A 15,105-nucleotide genomic window follows, 5' to 3' on the forward strand; every position below is an offset into this window, starting at 1 on the left:
CTTGCGTTAAATGTATCGAAAAAACAGAAATGTTTTCATAGCTCTGGATAGTATTTGTCCGTAAGTTTTTATTCGTGTGTGTATTCTTTTCCTTTTTATTATGTTTTTGTTAAATTATTAAATATTTCGTTCTTTTCATCACGTATTTTTATTAGTTATCATTATGATTTCTATCTTTTATATAATTTTCTTTGTAGAATCTTACGTAGACATTTTAGAATTAATTTCTTCAGCCGGCATTTTATCATTCTTTATTTAATTAATCTCGATTTTATTAATAACCAACTTACTAATGAAAACCATAATTTATATAAATATACTATACATAGTTCTATTGGATTACATAAGCAAAGTAATCATTTCAATAATAACAGATGTCTTATCTATTAAATATCGTTAACAGAAAGAAAAATTTCTTATCAAAATATTAAATATTTAATTTTCTGTCATTTTCTAAATGGAGTTAATTATATATTTTTGTATTATAATTTTATATAACTCGATAAAGAATAAATCTCTTCACCTAACAGTTTAGAGAATAATTTTCTTAGAAATATATATGTGTGTGTATGTGTATGTTCTTTTTTCTACACGCTGTGCATATAAAAAAAAAAAATAAAAAAAAAAAAAGACATTTGCATTGCGGATTATAAGAAAGTGTATAGAATATACAATATATGATGCAAAAATAGATTTTTATTTATTTGTTTCATAATATTAGTGATAACAATCAAAAATATTTGTTTATTCTATAAATTCGATCAATATATACTATTAAAGATTAATATATATCATTGAAAGTTAATAAATATCACTGAAGAGAGATTCACAATTAATATCATTGAAATCTCCTGGAACGAGTTTCCAAATTCTGCCGAAAGTATTCAAAATTCCTGGAAACATTTTAGGTTTAAGAAACTCGAATGTTAGTGGACTGATTTCGTCGGTGATACGACTGAAGTAGGTTTTATTTGACTTTAAGGTCATGAGGACAATGTCTCCTGGTATGAGATTATTGTTACCAATAGCGGCAATAACTTTGTTTCTGGGTAAAACCACTGGCCACTTTAGTTTCAAAGGGAATCCTGAGAGGCTACTGGAAGAGATACCTGAAGACTCTACTGCAGAAGTTGTTGCTGATAAACTTGTGACAGCAGGAACAGCAGAACTTACTTGAAACTTTCTTCTATAAGGATTTAGAATTGGTGATGAAGGGACAATTATCGTAGGATTAGAAGACGTACTGACTGCGGAAGAACTGCTTGCCGAATTTGTGCTAGTTACTGGAAGAATATTTTTTATACGAGTAATAGGGGATGCATAATTATCAATGAAACTAGAGGAGGAGGCACTGCTGGAAGCACTGCTTGATGTTAATGAAGGTGAAACAGTGGAAATTACTGGGTTAATGCTCGATAACAAGGAGCTAGAGGAAGAGGAAGAAGCAGAGGAGGAAGAAGCAGTAGTATCAGTCAAGAGATTTCCATCTGAAATTGCTGAAGAAGTTGCACTAGTTAGATCTTTTGTTCTACTTGAAATTGATGAAATTATTGGTATCACGCGTGATAAAAAGGATGGTTCGACTAATGCTTTAGATAATTCTGGTAATGTGGAAGATGAAGAACTGGATGATGTCGCTGTGGATGATGTAATTGTTTCGTCTAATTCTGGCAGAGTTGAGACACTTGAAGTGGATGAGGAAGAACTCGACGAAGAAGACACTACGTCGGTAGTGTCGATATTTGAGATTGGACTTAATAGATTGGAGGAAGAGGAGCTGGCTGCTGATGTCGTTGCTACTGCTCCTGTTGCTGCTGTTGCTGCCGCTGCAGCTGTTGTCGTCGTTGTTGTGGTTATGGTCGATGGAATTTCTTCGATCAAGATTTTCGGCTCGCTAACAACAGTAGTTGTCGAGGTCGAGGAAGACGTACTTACTTCACTAGAAGGCAATGGGACGGATGGAATTAGCGGTTCTTGAATGGGTACAATTTCTGCTTCACTTGTTGAGGTAGTGGTTACAGCAGCAGAGCTAGTAGACTGCGATGATAGCGGTATCACGGGTAAGACTTCGTCTTGTTCCGACAAAGTGGTAACCGATGATGAAGCCGATGACGAAGCCGATGACTGACTATTGATAAATATTTCTTGGATACCAGACGCTTGATAACCATCGTAAACAGCTTTAACGAAATTTAAAAAGGTCGGTCCAATTTGCACATCACTTAGCAATATATCGGCACTTGTTATAAAACTCGTGATCAAATTTAAGAAAAACGTCTTGAATGCATCGACGTAAGATAAGATAATGTCAATTTCCTTTCCTTTTATTTCGATGATACTTTTAAATAGTTGAGAAAAAGCTGGATAAATACGTTCCAAAAGAAGTAGAAAATCTTCCTTCAACCTGTTGATCGTTAGAACGATGTCTTCTAATGGTATAGCATTTATTATAATCTCTGGTAAAGCGAGCAGATGTTGTGGTTCCTTCAATAATTCTGCAACTATCACTGGGGCACGCTCTAAGAATTCAACAAAAATTGAACCGACGTCAGCTTCCAATAAATTATTCTGTGGTCCAATTGAGATTTCACTCAACAAATTGAGACACGCGTGCAACAGATAATGCAGCAGTTTCTTTACTTCGCATAAAATTTCGTGTACTATTGTACTTAATAAATGAGAGTGTCCGTATTCAATCGCTTCAGCGGCACACTCTATCTGCTTCAAAACTTCCAGTGGTAAAGGCGTCGGAAAACTAAACGATGACGATGACGATGCTGTTGCCAATGAACTTGACGATGATGATGATGATGATGATGATGATGATGACGATGACACCGATGTTATTGCCGTTGGAATTACGTCCGTTAATAAATATCCATCAGTAGAAATTACTTGACGTTTTGGTAAGCTGTTTCGTGTTTCAATTTCTCTTTTCTTATATACTTGTCCAATTTTATCGTGGGTCTGTTGTTCCTTATCTTTTTTCTTCATATATTCCGATAAATTCTCGATTAATTCTTCTAAATGTTGTATCATAACTGCACGTTCAATCTATTTATAAAAAAAAAAAACAAATTTTTCTTGAATTTATAATTTCATTCATTTCAATATATGATCAGAAATAATTACACTCACCTCGTTATTTACTTCTTCATTATTTTTGTTAATTAAAGTCTCGTTATTGTCAGAAAAATCGATCATTTCCTGTTCGTCTTCTTTAAACGATTCATTCTTTTCTTTAACGTTCTGTATATTTGTCTGCTGCATCGATAGATCTATGTTATCGGTAGTATCTTTGGTATTTTCTTGCTCATCTTGAAGTGATCTTTCTGGTTCTACGAAACTGTAAACTTTATCGTTTAGATCCGAACTATCTTCACCAAGCGTTGTCCGAGTCGAAACGGACAAAAAGATGAAGAAGAAGAAGATGGGGAATATCGTATTCGCTATCCTCGACATTTTACTTTATGATTTCAAACTCGTTATGTTTTTGGAAAGAAAAGAACTGCTTTATATAGTCGAAGATTTACAATCCCAGCTCGAGATTTGGCACGATGATCGTGCGGTATCTTAATAATATCGGAGATAATAAATCGTAACACAGAAAATGATAATAACATTACAATCGTCGTTTATATTCGATTAAGACGTTTATATTAGATTAATCTTTTATGAGATATCTCACGTTATTTTTTTATCTTCATTTGACTCGTTATTCTCCATCACGTTTTTTCTTCAAAATGAGAGATCAAAATTGATATAACATCATACGTTTGCGGTAAGTATCCTTGTTTATTATGAGAATTCAAGGGATAGGATAATCAATGAAATTTTGTACCACATTTTTACGTGCCATTTTTATTACACGTATTTTTATTGATATTTTCATAAATTTCCACCTGATAATGTTTTGTTTGTATATTAATGGTGAAGCAGTGTAACAGTAATATATCGAAGAAATTATAATCGTGACTTTTAACTTAGTTTGATATCTCGTAGGCAGGTAGAAATCTTTTGAATTTCGACGTGAGATATTTGAATGTAAATGTAATTTAGTTTTATTCGTTTTGTTCTTCGATTAATATTTTCTGTATATAAAAAGAGATAAGAAAAAAATATTTGATAATTTACCTTGTTGGAGGTTGTGTATAAGTATTTTTTGTCATTTTGTGATGATGCGTATCTCATATCAAACAAGATATTTTAAAACATAATTATTTCCACATCATTATGTACATATATTGATATAACCATTCTTCCTTATCCGATCGTATTCGATTGCTAAAAAGAAATTACTTAAATTCACGAAAATACTTAATTGTCGATGTCATATTCAAACTTTGTTCGATCATCGTTCGAGATTTTACTGATTGATTTCGATACGAACATCTTTTGTACGTCTTTTTACATATCCATTTTTCAAACAACAAATATTTAAACTTCCTGTCCTTGTTTTCCATTTCATTTCATAATACTATATGTTTCCATAAAAGAGAACAAAGAAATCCGTAAATATACTTTACTTTTCTAATAACGCTTTTCTATATGCACAAACGCACAAATATACACATAAAAAGTATAATCCCTTTTTTAATTCGAAATTTGTCATTGTAATTTGCTAAACTTGTTTGTTACGATACATTGAATGATCTCTTCGAATTTTTTTTTGACTTTTAATAGAAACATGAATATTTTGTTCATTATCTATAATAACATATCAGTTTCGTAATATAACTGGTCATTATAAATAATTAAGTATCAGGATTGCGTCTTGATTTATTAGAATTACTGGCCGTCTATTTAAAATACTGACAAATTATTTAAATATTCACAAATATTTTAATAAAAATATTGACAAATTTGAATTATTTGGAGAAATATTTATAGTAAATATTGATGTCTTATTATAAATACTTATCATTTTTTTAATATACTGATTAAAAATTTGTAGTCATCCGTATCCAATAAATAGCAACTATAAGAAAATCGATTATTTTTTATGGAAATGTTTGAGAATGAATATTTAATTAGTGAATATATATTCCATTTGATACTAGAAAATATGAACTTAGAGATATTATTATATTTGATTGAATTAATTATATACTTTAGTACTACAGTTTTACGTGTCTGAATAAAGAATAATCCAATTTGCTTAATTGCTTAGAGAATAATTTGGTTGAAAATGTGTAATTGTTTAATTATTATCATACATTTTGAATTTTATTTAAAGGATAAGGAAAAAAAGGTTTGCGTCACAGACCATAAGAATATATATATAGAATGTATAATATATGGTAAAAAAATAGATATTCATTTATTTCATAAAATTCGATATAACAATCGTTATTAACTTGTATTATTTATATATATTAATTATGTTTATTGTATATATTCGATTAATATATACTATTGAAGAGAGATTCACAATTAATATCATTGAAATCTCCTGGAACGAGTTTCCAAATTCTGCCGAAAGTATTCAAAATTCCTGGAAACATTTTAGGTTTAAGAAACTCGAATGTTAGTGGACTGATTTCGTCGGTGATACGACTGAAGTAAGTTTTATTTGACTTTAAGGTCATGAGGACAATGTCTCCTGGTATGAGATTATTGTTACCAATAGCGGCAATAACTTTGTTTCTGGGTAAAACCACTGGCCACTTTAGTTTCAAAGGGAATCCTGAGAGGCTACTGGAAGAGATACCTGAAGACTCTGCTGCAGAAGTTGTTGCTGATAAACTTGTGACAGCAGGAACAGCAGAACTTACTTGAAACTTTCTTCTATAAGGATTTAGAATTGGTGATGAAGGGACAATTATCGTAGGATTAGAAGACGTACTGACTGCGGAAGAACTGCTTGCCGAATTTGTGTTAGTTACTGGAAGAATATTTTTTATACGAGTAACAGGGGATGCATAATTATCAATGAAACTAGAGGAGGAGGCACTGCTGGAAGCACTGCTTGATGTTAATGAAGGTGAAACAGTGGAAATTACTGGGTTAATGCTCGATAACAAGGAGCTAGAGGAAGAGGAAGAAGCAGAGGAGGAAGAAGCAGTAGTATCAGTCAAGAGATTTCCATCTGAAATTGCTGAAGAAGTTGCACTAGTTAGATCTTTTGTTCTACTTGAAATTGATGAAATTATTGGTATCACGCGTGATAAAAAGGATGGTTCGACTAATGCTTTAGATAATTCTGGTAATGTGGAAGATGAAGAACTGGATGATGTCGCTGTGGATGATGTAACTGTTTCGTCTAATTCTGGCAGAGTCGAGATACTTGAAGTGGATGAGGAAGAACTCGACGAAGAAGACACTACGTCGGTAGTGTCGATATTTGAGATTGGACTTAATAGATTGGAGGAAGAGGAGCTGGTTGCTGATGTCGTTGCTACTGCTCCTGTTGCTGCTGTTGCTGCCGCTGCAGCTGTTGTCGTCGTTGTTGTGGTTATGGTCGATGGAATTTCTTCGATCAAGATTTTCGGCTCGCTAACAACAGTAGTTGTCGAGGTTGAAGAAGACGTACTTACTTCACTAGAAGGCAATGGGACGGATGGAATTAGCGGTTCTTGAATGGGTACAATTTCTGCTTCGCTTGTTGAGGTAGAGGTTACAGCAGCAGAACTAGTAGACTGCGATGATAGCGGTATCACGGGTAAGACTTTGTCTTGTTCCGACAAAGTGGTAACCGATGATGAAGCCGATGACGAAGCCGATGACTGACTATTGATAAATATTTCTTGGATACCAGACACTTGATAACCATCGTAAACAGCTTTAACGAAATTTAAAAAGATCGGTCCAATTTGCACATCACTTAGCAATATATCGGCACTTGTTATAAAACTCGTGATCAAATTTAAGAAAAACGTCTTGAATGCATCGACGTAAGATAAGATGATGTCAATTTCCTTTCCTTTTATTTCGATGATACTTTTAAATAGTTGAGAAAAAGCCGGATAAATACGTTCCAAGAGAAGTAGAAAATCTTCCTTCAACCTATTGATCGTTAGAACGATGTCTTCTAATGGTATAGCATTTATTATAATCTCTGGTAAAGCGAGCAGATGTTGTGGTTCCTTCAATAATTCTGCAACTATCACTGGGGCACGCTCTAAGAATTCAACAAAAATTGAACCGACGTTAGCTTCCAATAAATTATTCTGTGGTCCAATTGAGATTTCACTCAACAAATTGAGACACGCGTGCAACAGATAATGCAGCAGTTTCTTTACTTCGCATAAAATTTCGTGTACTATTGTACTTAATAAATGAGAGTGTCCGTATTCAATCGCTTCAGCGGCACACTCTATCTGCTTCAAAACTTCCAGTGGTAAAGGCGTCGGAAAACTAAACGATGACGATGACGATGTTGTTGCCAATGAACTTGACGACGATGATGATGATGATGATGATGATGATGATGATGATGATGATGACGATGACACCGATGTTACTGCCGTTGGAATTACTTCCGTTAGTAAACATCCATCAGTAGAAATTACTTGACGTTTTGGTAAGCTGTTTCGTGTTTTAATTTCTCTTTTCTTATATACTTGTCCAATTTTATCGTGGGTCTGTTGTTCCTTATCTTTTTTCTTCATATATTCCGATAAATTCTCGATTAATTCTTCTAAATGTTGTATCATAACTGCACGTTCAATCTATTTATAAAAAAAAACAAATTTTTCCTGAATTTATAATTTCATTCATTTCAATATATGATCAGAAATAATTACACTCACCTCGTTATTTACTTCTTCATTATTTTTGTTAATTAAAGTCTCGTTATTGTCAGAAAAATCGATCATTTCCTGTTCGTCTTCTTTAAACGATTCATTCTTTTCTTTAACGTTCTGTATATTTGTCTGCTGCATCGATAGATCTATGTTATCGGTAGTATCTTTGGTATTTTCTTGCTCATCTTGAAGTGATCTTTCTGGTTCTACGAAACTGTAAACTTTATCGTTTAGATCCGAACTATCTTCACCAAGCGTTGTCCGAGTCGAAACGGACAAAAAGATGAAGAAGAAGAAGATGGGGAATATCGTATTCGCTATCCTCGACATTTTACTTTACGATCTCAAACTCGTTATGTTTTCGAAAAGGAAGGTGCCGCTTTATATAGTTGGAGATTTACAAATTCAGAGATTTGGCACGATGCTCGTGCGATATCTTAACAACATCAAAGATAATAAATCGTAACATAGTACATGATGATAACATTGCAATCTTCATTTATATTCGATTAATAAGAGATTAATCTTTTACGAGATTTCTCACGTTGCTTTTATTTTTTATCTTGTGTTGTCACATCGTTCTTATTCACGTTCTTCCGTCATAATGAGAGATCAAAATTAATATAACATCGTATATTTACAGCAAGTATCCTTGTTTATTATGAAAATTCAAGGGATAGGATAATCAATGAACTTTTATAACACTTTTATTTATCATGTTTACTGTATATATTTTTGTTTATATCTTCGTAAATGTGATAATTTTTTGTTTGTATATTAAAGAAGAAGTAATACAATAATCAAAAGAATTGTATTCGTGACTTTTAACTTAATTTGATATTTCGTAAACAGATAAAGATCTCTTGATTTTCGACGTGTGATATATGAGTGTATTTTTGTGAAAAAATATTTAGTAACTTACATTGCTAGAAATAGAAAGTAAATATTGTCTGCGATTTTGTTATGGCACATATCTTTTACCAATTATAGTGATTTGTAATTTGATTCTTTTTTTAAAATAAATTATCAGTATATGTGAATATTTAGATCGATATTTATAATAGACTATAGTTTCGTAATATAACTGGTTAATATAAATAATTAAATGTCAGAACAGCGTCTTAGTTTATTATAAATACTAGTTATGTCATTTAAAATCCTGACGAATTATCATATTTGCAAATATATTAAAATACTGACGATTTTTATATCGATCGACGTAATACTGATCAATTATATTACCTACTGATTATTTATTATAAATATTGATTATTTATTTAAAATACTGATAATAATTTTTTGAAATACCAAATCAATGAGTACCAGCCATACGAAAGTCGATGATTTTTCATTGTTACGTTTCAGAGTGAATACATAATTAATGAATATATATTTCATTCAGTACCTTCAAACATCCATTAATTAAACCTCAAGATATTATTTCACGCGAAGTGATTTATTCACGACGATACGACAATTTACAGTAGCATATGTAAATGAAACAAATCATGTTACTAACACCAAAAGAACGGCGTATCGTAAAGTTCATCTACGTGGTTTGAAGGAGAGAAAGAGAGAGAGAGAGAAAAGAAGGAAAAAGACAAAATATTCTCACAGTAAGGTCATGCCCTGGGCCTAGCTTTGGAGATTCTTTAAATAGAAAGACGGCCGCCTTTCTCTCTCTCTATCTCTTTCTCTCTCTCTCTCTCTCTCTCTCTCTCTCTCTCTCTCTCTCTCTTTCATGGATACATTATGCTTCCTTCGAGACAATCATCGTGTTCTGCCATGTGGTCTCGAACCAGCACGCGGATTCCCTTTTCTCGGCCGTAGCGTTTTATGATGCGTTGACAGCCGTGCTTTAGGTTAAGGAAGTCGAAGGCAGACCATAAATTTCGATGTACGCAAACATAAGAGGAGGATCTTCGTGGATGAGTTTGTTCGCGTTACAAATCGGCTTGACTCTTAAACAGTCCTTTGAAAATCAACTAAAATTCATCTTTTATATATATATATACACATATATATATATATATATATATATATATATATATATATGCGCCTACTAATATATATCTGGATACTTTGAAAATTATTTTAATACGTAAAACATTTAGTTATCGTATAATCTGAATATAATTATTCGAAGATATATTATTTCCAATGGTTTTTAAGAGAGGAGAATAGGTATCGGTGTGTAATTATTAAATTAATTTTTATAGATATCATAAATAATGTTTTATTTTAATATATATATATATATATATATATATATATACATTTACTAAATGTATCACATGTTTGAAGTAAATATCTTATACTCGAAGCGAAATGGCACAATAAAGATTTCAAACGATACGTTTGATATTTAACAGACAATTAGAATTTTTCTATAAATTTAAGCGGGCTAAGGTAGGTCATCATTTAAAGCACAAGGACGATACCGAATGTTTTCGTGCTGCATTGCGTAATCTAGCAATGATTCCCGATTCTGGGCCAAATTGGTTGTCCTCGTTGATTTCAATGTTATCGACGTTGTAATTATAAGTATTCGTGTCAATCTCTTCAATGTCTCTTGGTGTCTCTGTTTCGACATCGTTTTTAATTATTATAGATCCTGGTATATAACCTGGTAAAGGAGGTCCAATGGGTCCGCAAGATCCTGTTGATTTATATCCTACATTTGTTCCAATTAATTTTCCACCTACGCCATTTTCTTCTCCATTTGGTACATTCCTTTGGTCTATTCCTTGAGAATTTAACGAAGGTGTGTTTGTGGCGAGGCCTGATTCGACAACGTTTAAATCGATTGGTCGGTAACCTACGTCTCTGAAATAATTGAAATGACATAATAAAATTTTAATGATAATTACAAAAATTAGATATATCTTCGATTCTATTTATCTCGTATTACTCTTTCCTTACCCGTAACTTAAAAAATTCGTTCTCACGCGATTGACTTGTTCTCTCTGTTCCAAGTTTTCACGTTCCATAGCTTCAAGCTCGGCAAGATTATCTTCCTCGTCGTCGTTCTCGCCGATCATTATAGAACTCGCAGGAGAGTGTTTCAATTCGACAATAGGCTTATCAACGATAACAAGTTTTTCTTCGGGTATATCAATCAATTTCTTTTCTTTCTTCGCTTCGATCGGCAATGTTCTATGTCCAAACGATATACTTCCCTCTGATATTAATTTCTTTCCTTTATTATAATATATTTGTGGTGCAACCAGATTTTTATAAGCAAGAGTCAATGATATGGGATCTGCTGGTAATTGGTCTTGTGGTCGACGTTGCGATGGAATTCCTATTAAATCTGATAGATAAATCAACTTTGTTCTCATTAAAATAATATTTATCGTAAAAGTTACTTACCACCTTGAACAGTTCCAAAAGGAGTGTTGTAGATTTTATAAGAGCTAGTGTAACCTCCGTTTCCAAATTCAGATTGAGGCAATCCGATAGTAGTTCCAAAAGGAGTAGGAATATCATTAATGATGTTAGAGGTACTGTAACTTCCACTTCCGAATACCGATTGAGACAATCCATTAGGAGTTCCAAAAGGATTAGAAATATCATAGATATTCCTAAAGGTACCATAGTTTCCATTTCCGAATCCCAATGGAGATAATCCGCTAGGAGTTCCAAAAGGAGCAGGAGTATCGTTGGTGATGCTAGAGGTATCGTAACTTCCAATTCCGGATTCTGATTGAGGCAATCCGATAGGAGTTCCAATATGATGTGTCACGCTAGAAGGATTGCCGCGAATACCCGATATGTATTTAATGCATTCTTGATAAGGACTACCTCGACAACATTTTGTTTTAACAGGATACGCAGGAGTTACTTTAACGCGTGTTCCCAACGTTAATGCCGTTAGTTTGCTCGATGGGTTGCAAAGATTGCTAACAGGCGAGAAACTGTTGAAAGATCATTCGAATTATTCATCATCTTAATATAAGAAAAATCTCATTGAATATGTTTAATTTATATCACTTTACCTACCTGGGTACTATTTGAATATTTTTATCCGAAGAAGTAGGTTCTGTCTGAATAGTGACACTGGTCAACTCGGAGGGAGAATGTTTATTCGGGATGTCTAGATTGATCGATGGATTAGAAATACTACTACTTGGATTTAAGATATTATCAATTACATTAGTAACAGTAGTGTCCGATTGTGTAGTCACAGTTGTGAAATCCGGTATAATCAATGTATTAGTTTGCGTTTCAGAACATCCCGATTTTCCACCTTCACGAATTGTTACAGCTTCGTTTATAGCTTCTGGTGATACATGATACTGTATAGGTTTCGTAACTTCGGCAGCTTGAACGACGATGTCATTACAGCTACATGGATTTTTACCTGATAATTTAATATGTTTCAATGCATTAACGCAAACAAGTACATTTGATTAAAATTCAATATATGATAAAAGTTCAATATTCGAATACCTGATCCAAGACCGCCACAAGTGCATCCATCTTGAGCCAAGATAGAAGAAACCAAGAGCAATAACGTTAAACCCTTTACCCAAGTCAACGACATTATCACGTAGTTACTTTTTACTCTGTACTTGATTATTACTCTTCTTTTCTCTCATTTATATAAGAATTCCATCCGATTGAAAGAAAGGATGTTGCAATAATTTTTTATTATGTCGTTCGTTTCATTTCGTTGTTGTCATTTTATTCCGCGTCTTTGCCTCGTCTTTATTCATAACTATATACATTTCCGGTTTTCGTAGACATTATTTTGTTTATCGTTCTTAATTTCTTCCGGCATATTTCTTGGTTATTAAAAGGATCATTGAAGTATCGGTGCATTTTATTTCCTTGTTGTAAAAAAAAAATACGAGACGTGACCGAACATAGAATACAATGCGTGACATATTCGAATAAATTAAATCGTAAGAAAAATTTTATTGCGAGAACATAAAGGAGGAAATATCTTTTAAAAAATTGTTATCAAAGCCTTAGTTGAAATATTGCAAATTTGAAAAAGAAATCGAGACATTCATTGAAAAATTAAAAGCATTATATTTCGTTGTTTATCATACATAGTATTAATTTATAATAATCGTTATTATACAATAATTTTATTCTTATTATTAAAGTTCGTATTTACAAGGTTCGTACATTTTCTATATTCACCAATATGGTAATATTATTTATTTGCAGTATGCAAAATATCGTTTATAACATCGGTATTAAATCCACATATTTGTCTTTATTTATTCACTTATTAAAGAAATCAGAAGCCCTTTGTCTTTGAGGTGGTAAATTGAGTAAATTGTCTGTTAGAACAGGACCGTCCGATCTTCGACTACTACCATTACTTCTTTCCGATGTTGAATCTGTGTCACGTTTTAATGGTGTGTTTGCCCTAGGTGTAGTCGGTGTCCTAATACCTATAGAGGGTGTTCTCGATGAAGAAACTCTTCGGGGTGAAGGAGTATGCGCAATACGAAGCTTTTGAGTTGCCAGTCTTCTTGCAGCAGGTGACATTGTACTTAACCGGTCAATGGTCGATCTTGGCGAAGGCCTATAATAAGGAAATCAAGTAAAATAATAAAAACGTAAGATTCAAGGCTAATTAAAATAAAAACATCACAGTTCATTTTCATACTTACGTCGCCAATGATTTTCTTGCTGCTTCGAGTGCTTTATTTTTCCTATCTCTATGTCGTTCACCAGCTTTCTCAGCTAATTGTAAAGCGATCTGTTCTCTTTTTGGTGGTTCTGCCATTCTGAACGAAGGACCTTGACTAGTTCTCAATAATGGGGTATCACCACCATCTAACCTAAAAGGAGTTCCTTCAATTTCACCCCATGTCATCAATGGACTTTCACATTCTCCTGGTCGAGGACTAGGTGTAGCTACAAAACTATATCCATTCACCGTTGGTGCTGCATTTTTTACAACTTCCTTTCCATCTACCCCGATTTTACCGTCATTAACTTTTGACTGATGTTTTGCCAATTCATTAATAGTTTCTTTATTTTGTTGTTCATTGAATGGATTCATTCTCAGTCGTGTATTCTCATGCATTACCATTTGTTTTCTTCTCGCTAAATCTACCTTTTCATCCGGTGTTAATTCTACACCATCAGGAATATACATAATATAATTTTTATTCTTGTAATTCCAAGTGTCCAATACCGGTTGTCTCTTATTTTCATTTTCAATGGCTAAAGAACTGTTGTTAGATTTTTCTACAGTAAGTAAATTTGATTTTTCTTCGGCTTCATAAAGCCATGCATATTTTAATTTACGTCTTCTCTCAGCTTCAACCATCATTTCTTCAAAACTTGCATTATCCTCGCTAGTATTAATACTTAAAAATGTATCTAAACCTACTCTATCTTCTATATCTTTCTCTTTTGACTCAGTTTTACAAGGTATATCTCTGGTCACTTTTATAGATCTAAACTGTTCATCTTCTGACTCATCCTTACGTATTGGTGTTTCAAATGTAGCTGGACTGGCAGGTCTCTCCGTAGCAGGTCGACCAGAACTATATTTCTCATAAAGTTCTCTCATTCTTTTCACATCATTTTGTTCTAACGCATCCAAGTATTGATTCTGAGCTTGAAGCTTTTCAAGATGTGGAAAAAAATCTCTTTGTATAATTTCTCCCATCTTTTCAATATATGTATCTTCGTCTAAAATTTTCGAATGAATGTGTTTACTTTTCTTTGCAACACCAATTGGTTTTTTAAAAATCGCCAAGTCATTCAGATTTTTAGCAGCTTCGAGTGCCCGAGATCCAGGAGTTTCCATAATTTATTTTATATACAATAACCATAACACATAAACGTTTAACACAAATATTTTTTTTTTCTTCGAGAAAACTTGCAACATAAACGAAATATACGTCAAAGTTATTTGCATCGAATGTAGTGGTACGCAATTCGTTTAATGATTTCACCACTGTTGAGCGCTGACAGCATTAATTTTTTCCAAATTTCCCCGTTATTGGCGCTAATATCGCTTCAACGTAGCGTCATCTGACGTGGCAATTAATAACTGTTTCCTTTTTTACCGACAGTATTTATCTAGTAATCTGAAGCTGTTACGTATTAAAAAATTTCAAAAATAATACATATCTTTTCGAAGTCATCGATTTTATTAAAAATATTCAATCGTTCGATCATTAATTATTATTGTACGTTATATATTCACGAAATGATTTGACATTTACAATTCAAATGTTCAATTCTGCGAATGAAATCGAAATCATCATCATCATTCCAAATGTAATCAATCTGGACGAAATACGCAAAGCTATGATTGCAACAAAAAAAAAAAGGTAAGTCAACAATTTTTCCAATTTCCATAATACTATATCTCTTCTTTTGA

General features: G+C 32.9%; 4 protein-coding genes across 5 annotated transcripts; all 4 read right to left on the reverse strand.

Annotated features, from left to right (window-relative positions):
* Positions 1–786: 786 nt before the first annotated feature.
* Positions 787–3,500, reverse strand: LOC118451096 (uncharacterized). Its single transcript, XM_035887265.2, has 2 exons — positions 3,139–3,500; positions 787–3,054 (listed from the first exon to the last, which is right to left on the reverse strand). Exons 1-2 carry the CDS (start codon positions 3,460–3,462, stop codon positions 802–804), a joined length of 2,577 nt encoding a protein of 858 aa, XP_035743158.2. The 5' UTR covers positions 3,463–3,500; the 3' UTR covers positions 787–801.
* Positions 3,501–5,296: 1,796 nt separating this feature from the next.
* On the reverse strand, positions 5,297–8,112 carry LOC118451095 (uncharacterized). Its single transcript, XM_035887263.2, has 2 exons — positions 7,752–8,112; positions 5,297–7,670 (listed from the first exon to the last, which is right to left on the reverse strand). The coding sequence occupies exons 1-2, from the start codon at positions 8,073–8,075 to the stop codon at positions 5,403–5,405; spliced, it is 2,592 nt and encodes an 863-aa protein (XP_035743156.2). The 5' UTR covers positions 8,076–8,112; the 3' UTR covers positions 5,297–5,402.
* A 1,928-nt stretch (positions 8,113–10,040) lies between these two features.
* LOC118451097 (uncharacterized) lies at positions 10,041–12,334 on the reverse strand. 2 transcript variants are annotated; one of them, XM_085658686.1, is made up of 5 exons: positions 12,198–12,334; positions 11,748–12,108; positions 11,118–11,662; positions 10,668–11,049; positions 10,041–10,571 (listed from the first exon to the last, which is right to left on the reverse strand). In XM_085658686.1, the coding sequence occupies exons 1-5, from the start codon at positions 12,289–12,291 to the stop codon at positions 10,163–10,165; spliced, it is 1,791 nt and encodes a 596-aa protein (XP_085514812.1). In that variant the 5' UTR covers positions 12,292–12,334; the 3' UTR covers positions 10,041–10,162. The 2 variants fall into 2 exon arrangements, with proteins under 2 accessions (XP_085514812.1, XP_085514811.1); XM_085658685.1 differs by having other exon boundaries at positions 10,668–11,058.
* Positions 12,335–12,762: 428 nt separating this feature from the next.
* On the reverse strand, positions 12,763–14,890 carry LOC118451098 (splicing factor ESS-2 homolog). The gene is made up of 2 exons (XM_035887268.2): positions 13,376–14,890; positions 12,763–13,287 (listed from the first exon to the last, which is right to left on the reverse strand). Exons 1-2 carry the CDS (start codon positions 14,524–14,526, stop codon positions 12,981–12,983), a joined length of 1,458 nt encoding a protein of 485 aa, XP_035743161.1. The 5' UTR covers positions 14,527–14,890; the 3' UTR covers positions 12,763–12,980.
* Positions 14,891–15,105: the final 215 nt, after the last annotated feature.

The sequence above is a fragment of the Vespa mandarinia genome, chromosome 8 (genome assembly GCF_050613455.1).
Source record: "Vespa mandarinia isolate Hongniang chromosome 8, ASM5061345v1, whole genome shotgun sequence".
In the NCBI taxonomy this organism is placed as follows: Eukaryota; Metazoa; Arthropoda; class Insecta; order Hymenoptera; family Vespidae; genus Vespa; species Vespa mandarinia.